The sequence below is a fragment of the Argentina silus genome (genome assembly GCF_951799395.1).
Source record: "Argentina silus genome assembly, chromosome: 7".
Lineage (NCBI taxonomy): Eukaryota > Metazoa > Chordata > Actinopteri > Argentiniformes > Argentinidae > Argentina > Argentina silus.
The window spans coordinates 18,200,949-18,222,627 of NC_139661.1; the positions used below are offsets into that span (position 1 = coordinate 18,200,949).

Sequence of the window (21,679 nt, forward strand, 5' to 3'; positions counted from 1 at the left end):
CGCATGCGATATGAGTCCTGTACCAGCCGAGGCTGGGAGAACAACAAAGCTGACTTGATCTCCCCTCATAAACAAACCTCTGAGGCTCTGCATTCTGCTTACAAAGGCGGTCCGCCTTATCACCTGAGCAGCATCACCTGACGAGAGGGATTTCCATCATTCTGCTGAGCTCGTAACACCGCACCTCACCACTCCCCACTCCACTCATCATCTCCACCGCCACCACCACCAGCCGCTGTCAGGCTAATTTACAAGCAGCACTGATGTGAACACTCAAGTTTTAGAGCTTTCTCAGGGTTCCCTTCGCTGGCGAGCAATTAAAGTTCTGCATGAATTGAGACTCACTCAAAGAGCTAATTTTACCCCCTTGTGAAAACCTCCTTTCTTAATGACCATCAGGGGGGCATTGTAATGTACAGTTAAACAGTACATTCATATTTATTTTAAATTTTTTAAATTTTTTAAACAGCTTAGTGAGGAATCTGGAATAGGGAGAGATACTGGGTAAGCTTATCTCAAGATCCACAATGAATCACAATGCCATTCTACAGTGTGGCTGAAAATAGCAGTCGCTCAGGGGAGGCTGGGGGGAATATGGCCAGGGAATATGGGGTGTGGAATCCTATATATTCTAGGCATGGGATGCAAATGTATGCTACTTTGAAAATGTACTGTATGCTACTTTGCCTATTAAACAAATAAAACACACTGTACTTTCAAATCCCTTTCATAATATGCCTCTACACAAAACAGAGCTCGACAAGCAAGTTATGATTAATGGCATTACCCCTTGGGCTAAGATAAGAGCTCAATTAACAGCTTGGGCAAGACCTTGACTGTACCTCCACTGGCTAATCCTGTGCCTTTTGCTGTGATTAGGAACAGTGGAGTTTGAATCTTGGCTGATGCCCGGCATAGGCTAAATGCATAATGATTATGAACAGTTGAATATCTCTTATCATTTTGCACAATCCTTGTGGTTACCCTTACTGAAATGGTGACTCATCTCTATTAATCTACAATTCGGCTTGCCCTGGAGTTCTTTCAGCAGCAACTCTCATTGATAGAAAATTAAATTAAACTATTTTACATTAGATTAATTCCTCCACCTTGTTAATATTTCAGGGGACTTTGAGCCCCCTTGGCCTCATGAGAGGAATCAGCCATGCTTCACTCATCCTCCCAAGGGCCTGCCCTGCCTTGTCTAAGTGATGCACTTTTCAGATCCTCATTGAGCACACAGCATTCCCAGCACACGATAGAACCCCACACAGTCAAAGCAGGACAGTCAGAACAATCCCAGAGAGCTGCAGTGCGGTGTGTGCTGTTCTCTCTAGTAGGAGCCATGGCCGAGGCCTTGTCCCTGTATGACGCTGCACTTTGTTGTCCATGCCCTCGGTGGGGAAACGTGGAGCACCATCTGTTCTCCGTGCTTCAGTGGCGACGGTAGACAGACAGACAGACAGCCCGCAGAGAACACCATGGCCCATACCAGCAAGAGATGCCGGGAAAAGAGTGCAGTGGCACAGGTACAAGGCAGCTAAATGCCGGATGAAAAGAGCCATCAACCAGGGGGATTTGATCAGGGGGCCCAGGCTGACACTGCAGACTGAGGAGTGATGCAAATTGAGGCAGGCACTGCAAAGGAGCCGCCATGCGATGAGGGAGCAGAAAGGGGCTTCGGCTCCGATGCATTTTTAATCAGAGACACCAGAATAAAGTCAACACCACTTGCCTCAATCAGAATGCTAAGTAGCCCGCTGACATTATTTATAGATTAAGATTAATGTGGGCGGCACGCTGCACACACACACACGCACGCACGCACACACACACACACACACACACACACACACACACACACACACACACACACACACACACACACACACACACACACACACACAGACACGGACACGGACACACGGACACGGACACGGACACACGGACACACGGACACACGGACACACGGACACGGACACACAGAAACACACACGGACACACACCATAGGTAGTAGCAGGATGTTAATGGATGGAAGATATCCAAACGCCTCAATGTCATGTTGTATATGTGAAAAAAGCTCAAGCTTGCCCCCTAGTGTTCATACCAGTCCCTCATGGTATACAATCAACTCTAAAATGGTCTCTACTCGGTAGGGGAGGGGTTGTAACACATCCAAGCTCTGTGTGGCCTTGCGTTTTAGGTAATTAAGTTCCTAAGTTCAGATTCCAGCTCTTACTTGAATATTAAGCATTTGGTTTGTATTTAACATTTATTGGCCATGTCCCCACTCAATCACTCAATCAGATTCATTAAATATGAGAATCCATTCCATATCTCCAGTATGCATATCTCCCTGGCCTAGTATGTCTGCATACTGTAGCATTACAAGATGTCTGAAAGCCACTGTGACTGTGTAATCACACTGTTTGCGCTCTTCTCTCTCTCTGTGTGTGTGTGTGCGCGTGTGTGTGCGCGTGTGTGTGTGTGTGTGTGTGTGTGTGTGTGTGTGTGTGTGTGTGTGTGTGTGTGTGTGTGTGTGTGTGTGCAGTACAGTTTGTGTGGCAGGTGAGCGGGAGGGCAGCTCCAAGGGTGTCCAAAGCTCACTAAAAAGTCTGCACTGAATACTTTAGAGATGGTATTCATTGAACTCCTGATTCGCATGTCCATGACATATCTCTATGAATATGTTCTTTCCGTAAATGGGCTCATACAAATTCTCAATTTGCCACAAGGCAAGTCAGATAGGGACAAAACACAATACAAATAAGAGGACATTACATTTTTGAAGAAAATACCATTGATGTAAATGGGAGGGTTCTCATTAAACATTGACCACCTTTAGGACAATGACTTTCATCGCAACACAAATATGAATACTTTAAGTGACCCAAGTAGAAAACTCTGTCCAGTTGATGTGGATCTTCTGATATAGACCACAGTCATTTAAACAGCACTATATCCAGATAAAGAGAGGGGAAAGATGTCAGTTATGTAAATGTCGTGGCTGGGACATTAGGACCTGGGAATGTCAGGTGCCCTGCTCAGGTAGATTTGGGAGCGCATATAGGATGTGCGTCAGGTAGCACGTCTACCTAGACCTGTACTTCCCTCCTCTTCCTCTGTCTGCCATCAAATGTCACTGTATGTAAAGAGGGTTATGGGGATTCTCGCCCGGGGATTCACCTCCCATGTCTCCTCCTAGGTCTGTTAATCCAGTGGGATAAGGTAAACACAGCTTGTCTCATCCATCTGCAGGATGGTCATGGTCTCTTTGTTTAAGGATCCAGCCACCCAGATTTGACAGCTCAAATCCCACCAGCCAATGGTGTGAATAGCAAACAGGATGGAACCTACTGTCGCCATGCAGAACGCCTCAGCTGTCATTGGCATGAGTCTGCTGTCAATGAAGGTGGAGAAGGTCAATAAGGGGTGTCGATACCCATAATTAAGGGCCGTATCTATAATCAACATGTCTACAGAAGTCTTCTTCGTGTGAATGTGTATTGATCACAGGTGAAGTGCTGCCCAAACATGTCTTATTTAGTTTTACAACCCATCAAGCCTCCATTAATAGCCTCCATTTATAAACATCTATAAAACTGAAAATCTAACACTCACTTGTGTCTAAACCGAACTGAGTAGTTCAAAGTTATAGGGGGGAAAATATCCATCGGCTGGTGATATTTGGTAACTGAGCCTGAAGTAGTGCTATTACATGTCTGTTCCACCTCAGCTCCCTAGCCTCTATGCAGCCCATGTAGCCGGAAATCACCACTTTGGAAGCCGGGCTGTCTCAGACATTGGCTCCCAGTCAAACCCTGCCTCAGGGAGCACAATCTTGGCAGGGGTGGGAAACAGCTAAGTGCAACAGGAGCCCTCTCTCTAAGGCGCTCCCTAGTTTGTTGTTTGTGTGTTTGTTTGTTTGTTTGTTTGTTTGTTTGTTTCTATTGAAGGTGTAGCTTGAGGAGAGGCTATAAGGTTTGGTTAAATATGTCTCTTACTTGCTTTCAAGGGACTTATGGACAGGACATTATACATACTTGAAGCAAGGCATTCTCATCTTCTTCAAGCAGAATGTGGAGCATATGTGTTGACTAATGGATGTTAATCAAGAGCCACCGCCTGATTCCCATCTCCCTCTCCGAAACTTTTGGATGTCTCCTGGTTCACCTCCTCATTATCGTTTAATAAAGCATAGCAAAACAATGCTGACAAACCCCCTGATACTTAAACCCATTATCTAAGCATTTCTGCTTCCCTTGGCGGAACAAATTGCTTGTCTTAACCACGACTCTGATATAGAATGCTGGATAAAGAGAACAAAATGGGGAGGGGGGGGGGGGGGGGGTGGCATACATGTTTTAGGAAAGGAATCCCCCCCTCTCTCTGTCTCTCGGTGTCTCTCTCTCTCTCTTCATCTCTCCATCTCTCTCTGTCTCTCTCTCTCTGTCTCTCTCTCGTTCCATTATACACAATTTGGATTTTTTGGATTTTCTTCTGACTGTGTCCATCCATCCATCCAACATTCATGTCTATCTGACAACTGACCAATTTACACGGGAGAAAGGTCATGACCATATAGTGCCTTCGGAAAGTATTCAGACCCCTTCACTTTTTTTTGTTCATTTTGTTGTGTTGTTATAGACTCAATTTAAAATGGATTAAATTAATAGAATGTGTCATCAATCCACACACAATACCCCAGAATGACAAATTGAAAACAGGTTTTTAGAAAATTCAGTACATTTATTAAAATTGAAATACAGAAATACCTAATGTACATAAGTATTCAGACCCTTTGCTATGACACTCTTAAAATTAGCTAAAATGCAAAAATGTTATCAACAAATCACTCAATAAGTTGAATTGAGTCCATCTTAATACAAGGATAATAGTTCCTGTAATTTTGGAATTCATATTTGTTTTTATAGGGTCTCTGATTTTGCATATGAATCAATTAAGTCTGAATACTTTTGTACATGAGGTATTTCATTTTTAATACATTTACTGAAAAAAATGTGCTTTTGCTTTGTCATTCTGGGGTATTGTGTGTGGATTGATGGCAAATTATTTTAAATTAATCCATTTTAAATTGAGTCTATAACACAACAAAATGGAAAAAGTGAAGGGGTCTGAATACTTTCCGAAGGCACTGTATGTCTGCACGCAAGATATGCTGAATGTTTGGACCGGGCTCATGTCCTATATGGACACAAACAGGATGAGCATCTGCTCTTTACAGTTGAAGTAGCCTATTACGCAAGGTTACTATCGACCTCATTCAGACTGCTGCTCTACCATTGAGCAGAGCTTAGGGAAAACACAAAGCTATTGCATTATTGGGGGGATTACAGGTTTTTTCTCAGTTTTTTCGACTTGAATATCAGGTATAAATAAACAATTGTTGAAAATCCTCTTGTACTTTGAATATATGAACAAGTTCGCCTCTATGTAAAGGAGTTATTTATTTCACAGAATGTCTGATGCTGCTGTATGTTGTAGTGTGTCTGACAAGGTATTTAGTCCTTAAGGCTTGTATGATGGATGTTCCCTTTGAACTGACCAGGTAGACCAGATTGGGAGGGATGGAGCAAGAGAGATCAAGAGAGAGCGAGAGAACGAGAGAGAGACAGATAGAGCAAGAGAGAGAGAGACAGAGAGAGGGGGGGATTGAACTAAGCTGAATGGAAATTAAAAACAAACATGAGCGTTGTGTAGTTACAGGATTCAAACAGCAGTATTTACCTTGAACCGTGTGTAAATGTCAGGTGGGATCGAACCACCACCACCACCACTCTCAGACATGACAAGTCTCACTCTATCTCCTCTCTTAAAGACTGAGATCCTATCAAGGCTTGAAGTCAACTTATCCTTCAAGGGTTTACACTTCAATCGACCCTTTGAAGATGAAGGTTTGGGGAACTTTTGTCCATTTCACAGTGCATATCATGGGAGTCAGAGTTGCCTTTCCTTGCAGTCCCCTGGAGAGGGAGGGAGAGGGGACAGGCCCACACCTGAGTAGATAAGATATCTACTCCTCAGAAGGGAGGGCAGCGTGCAGAGATGAGGTGACATCGCTCAGCCAGACCTCAATGGTTGCACAGTGGCTCAGATAAGAGCCAGAATGGAGCCGTCCAAGTCGAGTGGAGACTGGCAACTCTTTGAGTAGAAAAGCTAAGGAGGTAACTAGAGACCTTGACTGTCTCTCATGTTTGGGGAGAGGTCAGGTGTCTCCTTATACATATACAAGTACCTGAGACAGACAGTTTTGTGAAAGGGCAAAGGATTGAGCCCTGTCTGAATTCCAAAATGTCTCTCTGTCTATTTCTTAAGCTTTCTTATTTCTCATTGAAGCTAAATTGATTTCTTTAAGTTTGCTCTGAGCAATTTTCACGCACATATTTTCTAAAATAGTTTTGCCTGTATGGAAGCTAATGGGTTGAGAAATGAGTGTTCCACTCTTTGCCTTTTAGCTACCTTCACCCACTTCACTGTCAGAACTCATTAATATCACAACAAACATCAGAGGGATGCAAAATGGACATATAGAAAATAGATCCAAACCAAACCAGGCCTCAGCCACTCTAGGGCAACATCAGAGCAGTGAATCATGGCAGCATCTACTGAATTTTGGCAACCGTTGCCTGGGGGGGGGTTCAAAACCAAACATGCACCTGAGCACAGTGGGATGTTTCTGAAGGTCACAGAACACTCACCTTCTATAGAACCACTGTGATCCTTTCATTTATTTATCCCTTTTTTCTCCAGGTAAGTTGACTGAGAACATGTTCTGGGGAACACACCTACTCTTGTAGTAAGTGTGGATCTTCAACAACTCAGGAGTCGGGACCTCAGTTTAATGTCTCATCCTAAGGACAGCATCCTCTGCAGGGCGGTACCACATTGGCATTGGGCTAGAAGGGAGGGCCAGAGAACAGAGTGCCACATACTGGTCCTCCAACACCACTTCCAGCAGCCTGTTTTGGTATCCCATCCAAGGATTGCCAAAGGCATACCCTGCTTAGCTTCCCAGACAAGCCAGTAGAGGGATGCAGAGTGGTGTGGCTGCTGGCCCACACCTAGCCTCCTCTAGAACCTCCTCTAGAACCACTGTGATCTTTGTCTAGAGTCTCCTCTAGAACCTTCTATAGAACCACTGTGATCCTCTTCTAGAATCTTCTATAGAACCTACTATAGAGCCACTGCCATTCTCCTCTAGAATCTCCTATAGAGCCAAGCATCTCTTGAGTCATCAAACGCCTCATAATTTGAGCATCTACTCAAGCATTTACCATAGTACTGTACAGTAGCCGATAATGACACAATGATACCTTCAACACCTTTCCCATTCATCATGCCTCCGCAATGATTTCTAACTCAATTAGCCGAGTCAATAAGTTGTGTCAGTTATTACCCACAGTGAGCCATAGATAATTGCCTCTATGGTATGCTGCCGGGAACCTCCATCAAGTTGACAGACGCAGTGTGGAAAGTTATGATAGGGAAAATAGATTGGAGGAGGCGGATTCTTTCAGGAAGAGAAGCAGGTATGAAACGGTATCGAGTGGGAGGTATGCCTTGAAAGGAAGCCTCTCTGGTGAAGTGCAGAGTAGACCCTCAGTGAAGGAGAGATGAAGACAGTCACAGGACCCGAGTGAAGGAGAGATTGAAGAAAGGAGGAGAATGCTGAGCAGGGTATCAGTATTCATCCTCCCCTTCTTCTCCTTCTTCACACACACACTCATTCCCACTTGTTCCTCAGAGGATTCTCTATGGGCCTGATCTGGGGCGCTCCACAGTGTCCTCCAGGATCCTCTGTTGTGCTCTGTTGTTTGGTTTATCTTAAACATGGTATGTGGAGTGACAGCTAAGTTGGGTGAAAGGGGGTATGCAGTTGAAGTTCACTTTGAAAGCCTGGGAACTGTGACACTGTAGCTGTGTTCTGCTGGGTCCATATGGAATATGGGATACTGTGTGCATGTCTTAGGGACATGGTTGAAATGTTACTCAAGTTTTTGGAAATAAAAACACAGTCGGCTGAGAAACTTTCAAAGAAAGGCTACGTCGAAATGAAATATACATGGAGAGCTGCTGAGAGGAGAGAGGTTTTTTGTCTGTGGCGGGTGGCGGGTGGCGGGTGGCGGAAACGTGCGTTTTGTTGTGCGGGGGCAACGTGATCCACCAGAATAGATGATTTCCAACTCCCCAGTGATGTGGGAGGCAAGGTAGCAGGAAGGAGGCTGTTTGTGAAACATGCATTTGGATACGGAGGTGGGGAGTTTCACTTTTCACACTCCTCCCCCCTGTTACCAACTGCCATCCCAGGGCAGCTCAGCCAAAGTGAAATGGGGGAGGAGGCCGATGGGAGTCCACATTTAGCTTTGATCTTGTTTATATTGGATGTGATCATCATCACTGTTGTATTTTCAGAGGGTACTCATGCTGAAGCTGATAATGTAAAAGGGTTACGCAATAACAGGGAGTCTCACCTGCAGTTTCATCCAAGCACAACAAGACGGCCTAGCTATATAATATAAAATAATATGTTATTTATATAAACAGTACCAGTCAAAAGTTTGGACACACCTTGCCAAGAGTGTGCAAAGCTGTCATCAAAGCAAAAGGTGGCTATTTTGAAGAATCTAAAATATAAAACATATTCTGTTTTGTTGAAAATTTTTTTGTTTACTACATAATTCCATATGTGTTCCTTCATGTTTTGATGTCTTCAATATTCATCTACAATGTAAAAAATAATACAAATAAAGAAAAATCATTGAATGAGAAGGTGTGTCCAAACTGTTACGGTCCCTTCAGCATGGCCATCCCTGTATGGTCAGGTGGTGTCTACTACAGCCGTAGTCATAACAACATGTACAGGTAATCCGTGGTAACGGTTGTGAGAGTGTGACTGTAGCGTGTGGACGATCTGGCTAATGAGAATGCAGTCTCATTTCCCCCGGCTGTCTGTCCTCGACCTGTTCTTCTCTTCTCTCATTTTTTTCTTCCCTTTCTTTGTGTGTGTCTGATATTTTTAGGGCCTGTTTCATTGGCGTGGAATTTTAATTTGGGCTGGCATCCTTGAAATTAAAGGCAGATAAAAGGAAAGAGGCGCTATGTTAATATCTCTTTGAAGATGGAGTCAAATTGGCAATAGAATCCCTGGCCTTTTTTCTCCTCCTGTATTGAACACGGGTGCTGCCGACTCAGCTTAGCAACACAGCTCCCCATGGCTTAGGTGGGAGAGGACTCACGTCTCCCCCCTTCTCCCCCCCCTTCTCTCTCTCTCTCTCTCTCTCTCTCATGGCCCCAATACATGGGAATCATTTATAGTTTTGTTTTTCTATCCAATTATCTACGTATTTATTCATTTAACCTGTTCCAAGCATTATTCTGTCTTACTTACTGAAGTTGTAGTCATGTGATGTGCATTTGTCTTACTGGATTTTTAAAGGCACAGTTTGATTAACCCAAATGATCTTAGATTTGCCTGTTATTAGACAAGTAATAACAAACAGTAACAACAACACAACTACTTTTCTGTGCAAGGTTAGGCTGTCAGAGACTGCCACATAAATAAACAGTTGAACTACAAAAATGTTCCTTTACTCACATTAATGATGGGTGTATGAACTGTATAATATCTGTCAAGAATATTCCAACATCAACCCTTTGATCTCTTCCACTGACATCCATTTCACTGTTCTTCCTCCACTTTCTCTCTCTAACACATTTAGTATTCATTTTTCAGTGTCATGTTACTCTACTTGCAGCTGTGTTAATATCCAATGCTCATGATAACAAGTCAGAGAACACAGCACAATCCGGCATGGGGAGTTCATAGATGCCTCAGTTGATGTGCAAAGCACATGAGCACTCATCTGGTGACACCCTGCCACAGTTTAAAGTCAACAAATTGAAAATGGGAACATCGGTGAACTCTGTCCCTCAGATAATCTCTCATTAGCAAAACACTTTTAAATGCACTCCTTTGTTTCATTACAGAGTCAGAGACACAGAGACAGAGACATGCTTTCCTGATTTTTCAAGTATCCTTGAGAAGCTTTCAAATGAAAGTGTGAGAACCACTCGTGCACCCTACCCTATCAGCTCTCACCAGCCCAGGCCCCCATCTTGTCTAGTCTAAGAGCTGTTGAAAGCGTCACGCTGGGACTTTAATATCCAGTTAATTACTCTCATCTTGACCTGCGAGTAAAACGAGACGCTGTGTTTCGTTATCTGCGCGAAAACGCATTAACTCGTGCTCCCTTTAATGGCTTTAATTACTCGTAAACGGGGCAAATTTGCCGTTCATTGGCCGATGAGTCGATACGGTAATATGTTTCCAATATGCCTATCTAGTTAAAGAGGTGGTGCTTTGGGATTGTATTGTGCATGGAGATGGCTAGGGTGATGGGCGGATGAATCTGTCCAATTATGGGAAGCAAGTGCAGCTTATGCGGCAACCCAGGCAATATCAAATGAACATTTATTCATTGCACAGACATAATGGTCTATAATTAATGCTGCAAAGTATTGACAATGGGATACTCTCAGAGAGGAACTGTTTTAATGTCAGCTTCATAATGAGAAAAAGTTTGCATTTCATTGGAGCATATGAGACATTGACATTGACGTTGTTTTTCTATCAAAAAAGAATGAGTACGCTCATATCTTTAAAGTGACAGTTTATACCAAAATCAACGGGAAAGATAGACTCTATCTAAGATGAGGCAATTATCTTTCCCATTGCGTTGGAGAGGAGGAATGAACAGCAGTCAATCAACACACACACACAACAGATGGCATCTTGACGTAAGACCACATTTGAGTTCTTAAAACATCTAACAAACTTTGGGATTTCGGAGTAAACTATCACTTTAAGATTGTCTGATATTGACAGAAAACCATTTCCGTTCCTCCCCTCATCTGCAGCGTAGTTTCCAGTCTACAGTTTTAAGCTCTCCATTAGCTGAATGATGGCCCTCCGCCTCAGTGGTAAGCCGCCCTCACTGTGCATAGTGCTACCGGCTATTCATGGTCTTTAATGTAGTAATATTCCACTCAGTACAGGTGGAACAGGACTATTATAGGGTCATGACAATTACAGGGTTGGGCCTCTGATTCAGGGAAAGCTAGCATTCCAGGACATGTGGGAAGTAAATCATAGTATTTCACAACAGATGACAGATTCTTATGACATGTGTCTGATCGTAGGTCTATAAGCCTGTTACTGTGGTATACATACATTGCTACAGTATTCATCAAAAGCTATACATAATCCGATCAAGTAAAAACATTTATTGTTAAGCCTGCTATAGTAGATATAGATGTAAAACAAACAGAAAAAGACAACAGGTGAACTGAGGATGACTCACAGCACCTATAACATGCAGAAGAGGGTGCACCTCTTTCATGGGTATTTCTTCTGAAGAGACAGCAGGGTAGGCCTTCAGTATTTACTTTACACCTCCTTCTGAAAATACGCTTCGCCACCTCACCCATGTGCGTGAGTCAGTGTGCAGCAAGGGGTTTGACAGTTGGGTTGTGTGTGTGTGTGTGTGTGTGTGTGTGTGTGTGTGTGTGTGTTACAGCAAGGAGAAGAGGAGATGCTCTCCTAGCTCATATTTCTCTGTGGTGTAGTGTGCCGTCTATTCAAGTGATGCCTTATGGTGGGCATGGTGGGAATCGCTTCACAGTCAGGCACGAAATTCAATATGCTAATACCTTCCAAGGAAGCGTTGGGAAGAGAAAACATAACCTGTCAATTACCCACGGCACAACTGCTGAAAGATTCATTTAAAACCAACAACATTTTCCACTAGACAAAGCAGCTCTAACGCGAGAAGGATCTAAACGAAGGCTTGGTTGAATAACTAATTACAAAATTATGTCAATAGCACCTCTGATCTCCCTAAGCAATAGCAGGTTGAATTACATCCATTTGAAATTAGAGAATTATAATAATTAGGTGTAATAGACCTCTGTTATTCTCATTTTCAAAGTTGCAACTAGAAAATCTAAGTCAAAACTGTAACACAAACATATTCTGGCAAGAAGTAAAACAAAAATGTAATGTTTGGCCCCCATCCCCATCGTTGACAAACACCTTTAAAGGTCCAGTATGTAGATTTTAGCTTTGAAATAGTACTACAGTAAATGGCCATGATAAATCTGTAGCCATCAAGGAATCAGATCACATGATGAAGAACGTTCAGTGAAGAGTGCCGTATTAGTCCAAACAAAACGTTTTCTAAAATCTGGTGTTGGGTAGGACACTGGCCTTTGTCACGTTTGGTTTGTTAGGATATGCACATGTTTGGCGCTATTAGAAAACGTAGTATACACGTTTTCAAATGTTCAGTGTGGCCAGCAGGGGCAGCAACACACAAAACTACATGCTGGACTTTTAATATGAGGGACGAAGTAGCAATTTTATACGAAGCAGCAATTTTATACAAAAATAGTCCGTTTCTTTGAAAAGGGGCATATTTGAAACAATTCCATGAGTTTCAGTTTGAAAAGGAACTCGCCTGATAGAGCACAGTGGACCATCAGAATTAATTTCAGCCTATTTCATTTCTGGAGCCCCGTAGTAATTTGTTTACTGGGAGGAGATTGAGTGTCAGCGGTGTTTGTCTCTTAGACTGAAGTTGATTGCAGTGATGATTGAGTTTACTGGAAACATGCACAGACAAGTGAAAACAAATTCTGATTTTGATTAAGGGCTATGAATATCTAAGCATTCGGCATAGACATCTCCTCTGAAACCCGCTCATTAGATCAATTCACAAATCATGATCAGAGACCCGAAAATTTACGTCAGAATCAGCTCTGTTGACCTGGACATGGCATGGGGTGACCTCACGACCTGCGTTTCTGGATTGGACCCGGACATTGGATTGGAGCCTGGATAAACTGGACCGTGATCCGCTGGGGACACATGGTCCATGTGACCAGACCTTTTGATCCGTGGAAGAAAATCCATAGCCATTGCTCTCCTGGCAGCCTCTCCTTCCTGCCTGGCTCTCAGTGAAGGAGATCCATATTCTATCCCTCATCATCCCTCCTATTCCCACCACCCTCCCCACTCTCCTCCCCTTGTGAGCTCTAACAGATTACAGACATCATTATAATGGACGTCCTGGCTGCGGTCACATTTAATTTGGCATGTCCTAATATCTATGCATGATAATCAGCATTTACACCTGAGCGATAGGGTGAAAGAGAAAGACAGAGATAGAGAGAGAGAGAGAGAGAGAGACAGAGAGAGAGGCGACCCCGGTATTCAGCACATGCACCGCAGGGACAAAGGAAGACTGGCGATAGAGCCCACTTGTCAGATTTGCATTTTAATAAGAGTAACCTACTTTCTGCTCCTCAGATGACTGAGAAAGGAACCTGATTCACTTGGACATTTCTCAACGCAGATGTAACATTTAAGGGGGGTCATGAAGCAGTATACCAGCACAATACAACACAAACATTTGGAATGTGTTTAACCATCCACTGTGTTGAATTGAATTGAATCTGCCTTGCGTATTCATGCAAGATGAATAATGCCCACCTATCTACTTTACGGAGATGTCCCTAATGATTGTTATCTTGCAGAAAACCCATTATGTACTTTGTCAATGGCAATCACTTTTTTATGTGCAGGGGTATTGTTGAGGATTGTCAAAAACTTTTGGAATTGTGTTTAGTTTGTGCTTTGAAAGTAAAAATCCCATTATATTACGATAGCTCCAATCCCCCCTGAACGGGTTGTATTGAGAATACTGATGTGCTAGAGAAAGTTATTTCAGCAACCTTGAGTCGGTGGATACGGGAATTCTTGTCTGAAAGATACTAGCATCTATATATTCCTGTTTAGCTCCCACAGAATGGGCTTTCACTCTTATAAGAGATCAATTTCCCCTGAGCACTGAAGTGACGGCCTCAAATGCAATTGCCTTTGAAGAGCTCACCATACATATTTCAGCTGTGAACTACCAACCAGGCACACTGAAATACACATCACTGCTTTGTTCAATAGCAATGTGATTCTAGTCTCCCCATCTGAGACTATATCTGTCTATGCATCTTTGTCTGTCTGTCTGTGCGTGCGTGCGTGCGTCCGTGCGTGCGTGCGTCACACACCTGTCTATATAAGGTCCCACAGTTGACAGTGCGTGTCAGAGCAAAAACCAGGCCATGAGGTCGAAGGAATTGTCCGTAGACCTCCTAGACAGGATTGTGTCGAGGCACAGATCTGGAGAAGGGTACAAAAAAATGTCTGCAGTATTGAAGGTCCCCAAGAACACAGTAGCCTCCATCACTCTTAAATGGCAGAAGTTTGGAACCACCAAGACTCTTCCTAGAGCTGGCTGCCCGGCCAAACTGAGCAATAGGGGGAGAAGGGCCATCATCAGGGAGGTGACCAAGAACCTTCCAGAAGGACAATCATCTCTGCAGCACTCCACCAATCAAGCCTTTATGGTATATTAGCCAGATGGAAGCCACTCCTCAGTAAAAAGCACATGACAGCCCGCTTGAAGTTTGCCAAAAGGCACCTAAAGGACTCTCAGACCATGAGAAACAAGATTCTCTGGTCTGATGAAACCAAGATTGAACTCTTTGGCCTGAATGCCACCTGGCCAATACCATCCCTACGGTGAAGCATGGTGATGGCAACATCATGCTATGGGGATGTTTTTCAGCGGCAGGGACTGGGAGACTAGTCAGGATCGAGGGAAAGATGAATAGAGGAAAATACAGAGAGATCCTTGATGAAAACCTGCTCCAGAGCGCACAGGACCTCAGACTGGGGCGAAGGTTCACCTTCCAACAGGACAACGACCCTAAGCACACAGCCAAGACGACACAGGAGTGGCTTCGGAACAAGTCTCTGAATGTCCTTGAGTGGCCCAGCCAGAGCCCAGACTTGAACCCGATCGAACATCTCTGGAGAGACTTGAAAATAGCTGTGAACTGATGCTCCCCATCCAACCTGACAGAGCTTGAGAGGATCTGCAGAGAAGAATGGGAGAAACTCCCCAAATACCGGTGTGCCAAGCTTGTAATGTCATACCCAAGAAGACTTGAGGCTGTAATCGCTGCCAAAGGTGCTTCAACAAAGTACTGAGTAAAGGGTCTGAATACTTAGGTAAATGTGATATTTCCGGTTTTTATTTTTAATCAATTAAAAAAAAAAAAATCTAAAAAACGGTTTGGCTTTGTCATTATGGGGTATTGTGTGTAGATAGATGAGGTCTGAATACTTTCCGAATGCACTGTTTGCCTATCCATCCATCAGTCTAGTTTTACTTTGAGCTACATTCTCAAAGCTTAATAAAAGATGCAGTCACTGAAATCAGCATAAAGCATTTGTTCTTCACAGAGAAAAATCCATATATCCTACAATTTATGCAAGTCAAGAATTCTCTCTGAAGTGATATTTTGAACTTCAGTTTGAATGGAGATGAATAGCTAAATAACCAACCTTGAATAAAACTACACTTGCATAGTGACTCAAACTGAGTGCTCAGGATTGTGAAAGATTCACAATCAAAATTGTATTCCCATCTGTCTAGTTCTCCACAAACTAATCACAACAACTGACACAGGCTCCAGGAGACAGATCAGAGGGATTCAGAGAGAGTCCAACATTTTCCCTCAAATACTAATGAGATAAACATTGCCAAAAATAACTATGAATATCTATCTGTCTGAAAAACTGCTTTGTTTTTTTCCTCCAATCGGTTCCCTATCAAAAATCTAGGCTGATCACTTCAGAGTCCTGCTGATGAAAAACATCTCAGCCAACACATCCTCTGTCCAAACACCCAGGCTGAGTGTCCAACCAGGTCACCTCCAGAATTAGAAATGGAAAATCTCAAACCCCAGCTGACCACTAACACTCCTTCATCTGCATCTGCTTCTCTCCCTGATTCTCTGTATTTTTTTTCTGGGATTGACAGATGCCAGCACTGATCAGTATTGACCCATACTTTAGCTGTGACCGATCATTCCGAATGATAGATTAGAAAATAAAGAGCACCTACTATATATCGCTGCTCTGGATGATCCATACTGTACAGGTAGACCAGGCCCTGGATCAGTAGCTATATAAAGGCAGGACAGTAAACCCACGACCAATGGAGCAGTGCTGAGTTATGGGCCTGACAAAGGCTCTGTTCAAGCGTCTAATTTAAGAGCGGCTTCTGCTCTGTCTAATTAACAATTTACTAGGCCATCAGTCAGCCTCTACATTGTGGTATAATCAGCGTCACAAACGCACCAGGGCTCTGAATACTCTAGGTTTACACCTTTCTATGACTGCTACGGATTAAATCATGCAACTTTCATGGGCAAAAAGTGCCTGCATGTATCATGGCAATAATGATGGAATATGTGACATTAATGAAACGCTAAGCCAGTGAGACCTATGCTACTCGAAGGGTCTTACACATGATACATGCATGCACTTCAGTACTGTAAGTGAAGCTCCAGGGAGAGCAAGAGAGTGAATACTGTCCAGTCCCTTCAATTAACCATCTCACAGATCCATCCGTGCATGCTGGGGTTAAAGGGGGTATATAGGGTTTTGCCATGTGAGGGGAATCAACAGATGGGACAGATGGCACCTGGGTTTCCCCATGGGTCTTCGTGTGGTTGGTTGATTGGTTGGTTGGCTGGCTGTATGTACTGTGTCATGGCTGTGTACGGTGCTGAGCATCTTCATATTGAGGACGACCTTTGCATATGAGTCACATTGCATGATGCTGCTACTGTGAGCACGTTGGGGTTTTGATCTGCTCTGCCATGCGTAGGCTCCTTTAAAGGATTATGATACAGTTTATGTCGGAGTGGATTTTTTAAGCACATAAATAAATCCCCCCACGGTTGCGTAACACAATTTCAGCTGGTGCTTTGAGGAATATTAACCCCCCCCCATCACCACCACCACCACCACCACCACCACCACCACCACCACCACCACCCTGAAGAAAGAGCCAAATCTTAATTTCTCGTAGGCTATGCTTCCTGCACGTTGTCCCTCCAAATATTTCCAACAGTCGAACGATAACCCACAGAGAGGATTAGACCCGTAATCTCCATGAATTCCATATTCCATTTCCAAACGCCTTAGTTTTGGGCTTTTTCTGCATAAACAAATATAATTTTCTTCACTTATCCACTTAGTTCCTCTGTCTACTGATTAATACTGAAGGGTAGGAGTGCTGGTCTAAGCAACAGGGACGGTTCCAAGGCTACAGTATGTAAACAACAACACAGCACAACAAGAGGGTTAGCCAATTAACGGATACCCCTGAAGGGGTGGGCTCATCAGGATGCTGTGGACTTTCTCATTCTGAATCACAATCAGTGAAGGTTTCCTGCTAATACAATCCAGTACTAACCTCAACTTAATACATGGATCTTACCCCTGTGTTATCCAATAACAACACTTTTTCTCGAAAAATTCCATGGGAAGGCAGGTATAATTTTGCTGAGACATTTATCGAGCATAGTGAGAAGAGGAGTGTTCCAGGAGCCTTAGGAAATAGGTTATTATATTTAAGACACATTGGGCCCCCATTACATTTTAAAAGTAAACTCAGCATGGTGACACAATCGTAAACACTGGGTCGACATCCTGCTTAGAGACATCTCTGAAGAGACAACAATGCCAGTCTGTAGGCAGTTAGAATTCTGTTTCTGTTGGTGACTCTGCCTCCATCATAGCAGTCAGTCCCTGGCATACCTGTAGCACCTGAATGTGGCTGCTTTAGCTCTGCTCTGAGTTGTGTAAAGAATACTAATGTTCTTTAATAGCATACAGTTGGTATCTCTATCCAAGTGTTGTGTTCTCTACGTTCACTGTAATTGGGTCTTGGGTGGCGTATCAGCTTAACAGTGAAAACACATGTTGGGTTGAATACGATCTTGTTTACTGCAATTGACCCTCAGAGGTTTATCTCAAGGGAAAGAGTACTGCTTCCGTTCCATTGGCCGGATGCCAGTCACAGCCAATCCTGTTTAGCCTTGCTGCCTTATCTAAGAAACCTCAATTAGAGCATCCCAGGCAAGAGCACACGCAACATCTTTTATCAGCAGAATATTGATCCTTACGGGAGCGGGGTGGGAAAATGATGGAGCCGGTTTTATTTTGTTTTCTCTCCAATCTCCTCCACATACCTCATCACTCATATTCACACTCTCACACCTCGGAACACTGTGGATGCATTCTGAATGCATCAACAGCATCGTGACTGCTGCAGTACGGAACGACGCGTGAGATTTCACTATTAAAGAAGTTGGGCTAGGTGGTGAGAGTAATCCCTCCCTCTCTCTAGTGCAAAGAGGAGCAATGCCTTGCACTGTGTGGAAAAAAACAAGAGCAGGGTTAACTAATCTCTCTCTCTCTCTCTCTCTCTCTCTCTCTCTCTCTCTCTTTCTGTCGCTCTCTCTCTCTCTCTCTCTCTCTCTCTCTCTCTCTCTTTCTGTCGCTCTCTCTCTCTCTCTCTCTCTCTCTCTCTCTCTCTCTCTTTCTGTCGCTCTCTCTCTCTCTCTCTCTCTCTCTCTCTCTCTCTCTCTCTCTTTCTGTCGCTCTCTCTCTTTCACTAGCTATCAAACACGCCCATACAAACACAAACAGAGATCTATTTCAAATTCTCTTTTGGAACACAGGAGATACCATGTCTCATTGTGAATTTATAGTGATACCTCATTTCTCTCCAACCGTGGTCTATTTATGAAAAATAGAGCAAAGAGCGGCAATTCCTTGCACTGTGTGAAAAAAAACAATAGCAGGGTTAACTAATCAAAAAGCCCTTATTGTTTAGCTTAGAGCTTGTGAAAAGAAAGCATTCAGTTCCATATAATGGTTTTATCCATTCATTTGTTTTGTATTGGCTTTGCTTGGCAACTCACAGGAAAAAAAGACACCCCAAAGCAGTAGCTTTTTCATGGAGGTATTTCATCATATGCTGAGTAAGAAACCGTATAAATTAAACCTCCTTAGTTCTGACAGTTTATTGAGATAAGACAAAACAAGCTAATTGATGTACCCATCAACAATTATGGCCTTTGAGGCATACACATTACAATTATACAATCCACAGAAAATGTTTCTGTGCCATAAGCCAAATGCCAAGTCACAACAGCACTGGATAAAGAAGATTTGCTCATTGTGCCTTGGGAGCATTCCATGCCAATGCAAACGGGTATATGAATTTGCATTGGCTTTGGTCACATCAAAGGGAATACGCAAATAGATGGTAGTGATTATCTAAAAACTGTATAGGCTACTATAATCTGCAGCTTTCTTACTATAATCCTCTGTTTTAGCTGAGTAATGAACAACATGAGGGCATGGGAGAATACACAACATATTGTGTAAGCGTGTGCGTGTGCGTGTGTGTGTGTGTGTGTGTGTGTGAGCGCAAGTGCGCAAGGAGGGAGGGGGCCATCTCATAACTTCACACACAAACACACAAACACACGCCAATTTATGGCATTCTTTCCCAATTCAAAACGGATTGTTGGACCACTGCCCTGTTCATTAGAATAGCTTAAATTACCCTCCAACGACAACCTGCATACCCCAATGCCCTCTGTCACATCGGTGACATTCAGCTACCAATCGACACCATCAATTAAGAATAGAGGAATAGGAAAGCGAGCGCGATGCAACCGATTGGAGCAGCCAAGCAGACCATCTGCAGACTTCATCAAAGACCTCCTAAAAAGACCTGGCCACAGACGGGCTAGAATAAGCAGCAGGCGAAGTTGTGATATCGGCTTTAGCATATTGTCCAAGGCAGAAAGTGTTTTCACAAAATCTGTCAACAATGATTTTGCTTTCGAATAATGAGCTAATTTGAATCGACAGCATGTTATCAAAGTCACTCGGTTGCGCGGTTATTTACTACGGCATAGATGATAAAAACACAGCCAATCGTCCTCGCAATTACTGTTATCTTCTAATAACCGATCCGTGTAATTCACTTATTAGCTCAGTGTGGGAGTTTTATTTTATAATGTCTCATGATGCTGTTAAAGTATAGCCTTATAATTCTTCTAACTTTATTATGTTTTATTTTACTCTTTTAGCATAATGACCAAGAACGGAATCGGATTTGATTGTAGACGAGTCGATATTCAGTATGAAATTAATTTCTATGTGAATTTACTATGAATTGACACCACAACCGTTAATTTACAGGCTCCGTAGGCTCTACGTTACCTTCTCAAGGTAGCACCATGCGGAGTGCAATGACATTGCTCGATTTTTATTTCAGTAGAGCTTAATTTACAACAAAAACTTTTTGGGTGTTGTTTTCTACTTACCCTCAACAAAAGTGGTCTTCATGATTTGAATAAATCCAGTTGATGAATATATCCTGTGGAGGGATTCCTGTTTTGCGGAGACAGTATATCCGCTCTCGGTTGCAATCAATAGGTAATTGCAAATCCACGGTTGTGCACGGTTATTCACGGAACCCTCAGCACCCTTACATTCAAACTTTAGCCGGAGATTTTCCTACAGAAGCCGACTGGAGAACCAAGTCTCCGGCTGGAGTTGCGCTCAGTCATTTGGCTAGTGTGAGTGATACACAAACTACAGTAATAATATCCAGAGAGGGACCACTAACACACAACGGGACGACACCCCCCAAAAGGGACACACAAACAAGCACAAAAGCAAAAGAGCTCAAAGTGTTGCGCAGAATTGGAAAATCAAAAAGAGAGACAAAAAATCAGAAAGGAATCCATAGAAACTGAGGAAAACATCCAGTCTGATTTATAGGCAGCTGTATTCCGAAGTACATGAAGCCCTGTGTATGTGGTTGGATATTGGCCGCACTGCCGTGCGCCGTACAGTATGCGCTTGCATGGGGTGGCGAAAAAAGGGAGGGCGGGGCAGGGAGGGAGAGAGAGAGAGAGAGAGAGAGAGAGTGAGAGACAGAGAGAGAGTGAGAGAGAGAGAGAGAGAGAGAGAGAGAATGAATTCAAAAATGAATGTTTAATGGGTCTGGATCAGGACTGCGCGCTAATGAATGTTTTATAGGATTCGTGTGGTTTGTCGTGAGGGGAATCTATTTGGATCAGACATGCCCAAGCACGCATATGCATAAGGAAATACACTTAAAAAGACACAGAGCAGGTGAGAGGCTACTTCTGGGAGTGGACAGACCACATAGTACGGAGAGGATGACCGGAACAAGGCAGAAACGACTGACCACCATTCTGGGCTGATTGGGGCTCTTTGTGACTCGACCGCTCACCCGGACAGCCTCATAAGGAGCATTTGGCAATAGTATCATAATTTTGTATTCCTTAATTCCTTAATTACATATTTACTACAGCACATGTACATATATGATGGCATATGATCTGTGTGGTATACGGCCATTGTGTTCGAAACACCGCAGTTTAAAAGTAACTGTTTATTGATTGAGCATCATCGATGCATGGTGGTGAGGCTGATTGGACCGAATTCCCTGTACTCGTTCTATAGCTCTGCCACATTCACCTGAAGCCAAGGGAATTGAATGAGCAGCAGCGTGTTATTTCTAGGTACCATTCGCCCCCTACCGGTAGTTCTACTCCTCATATTGGTGCGTGTTTTTTCAGCATCGTGGAAGCACCACAAACTGTGAAGACAATGCTCTCTCTCACCTTCTACTC

At 43.3% G+C, this 21,679-nt stretch overlaps 1 protein-coding gene across 1 annotated transcript in view; it reads right to left on the reverse strand.

Annotated features, from left to right (window-relative positions):
* Positions 1–20,644, reverse strand: part of rtn4r (reticulon 4 receptor) — a 32,695-nt gene extending 12,051 nt beyond the window's left edge. Inside the window, exon 1 of the mRNA XM_083674077.1 lies at positions 20,339–20,644. Within this exon, the coding sequence (XP_083530203.1) occupies positions 20,339–20,360 (22 nt within the window). The 5' untranslated portion in view covers positions 20,361–20,644. The remainder of the gene's footprint in view (positions 1–20,338) is intronic.
* Between the last annotated feature and the right edge of the window lie 1,035 nt (positions 20,645–21,679).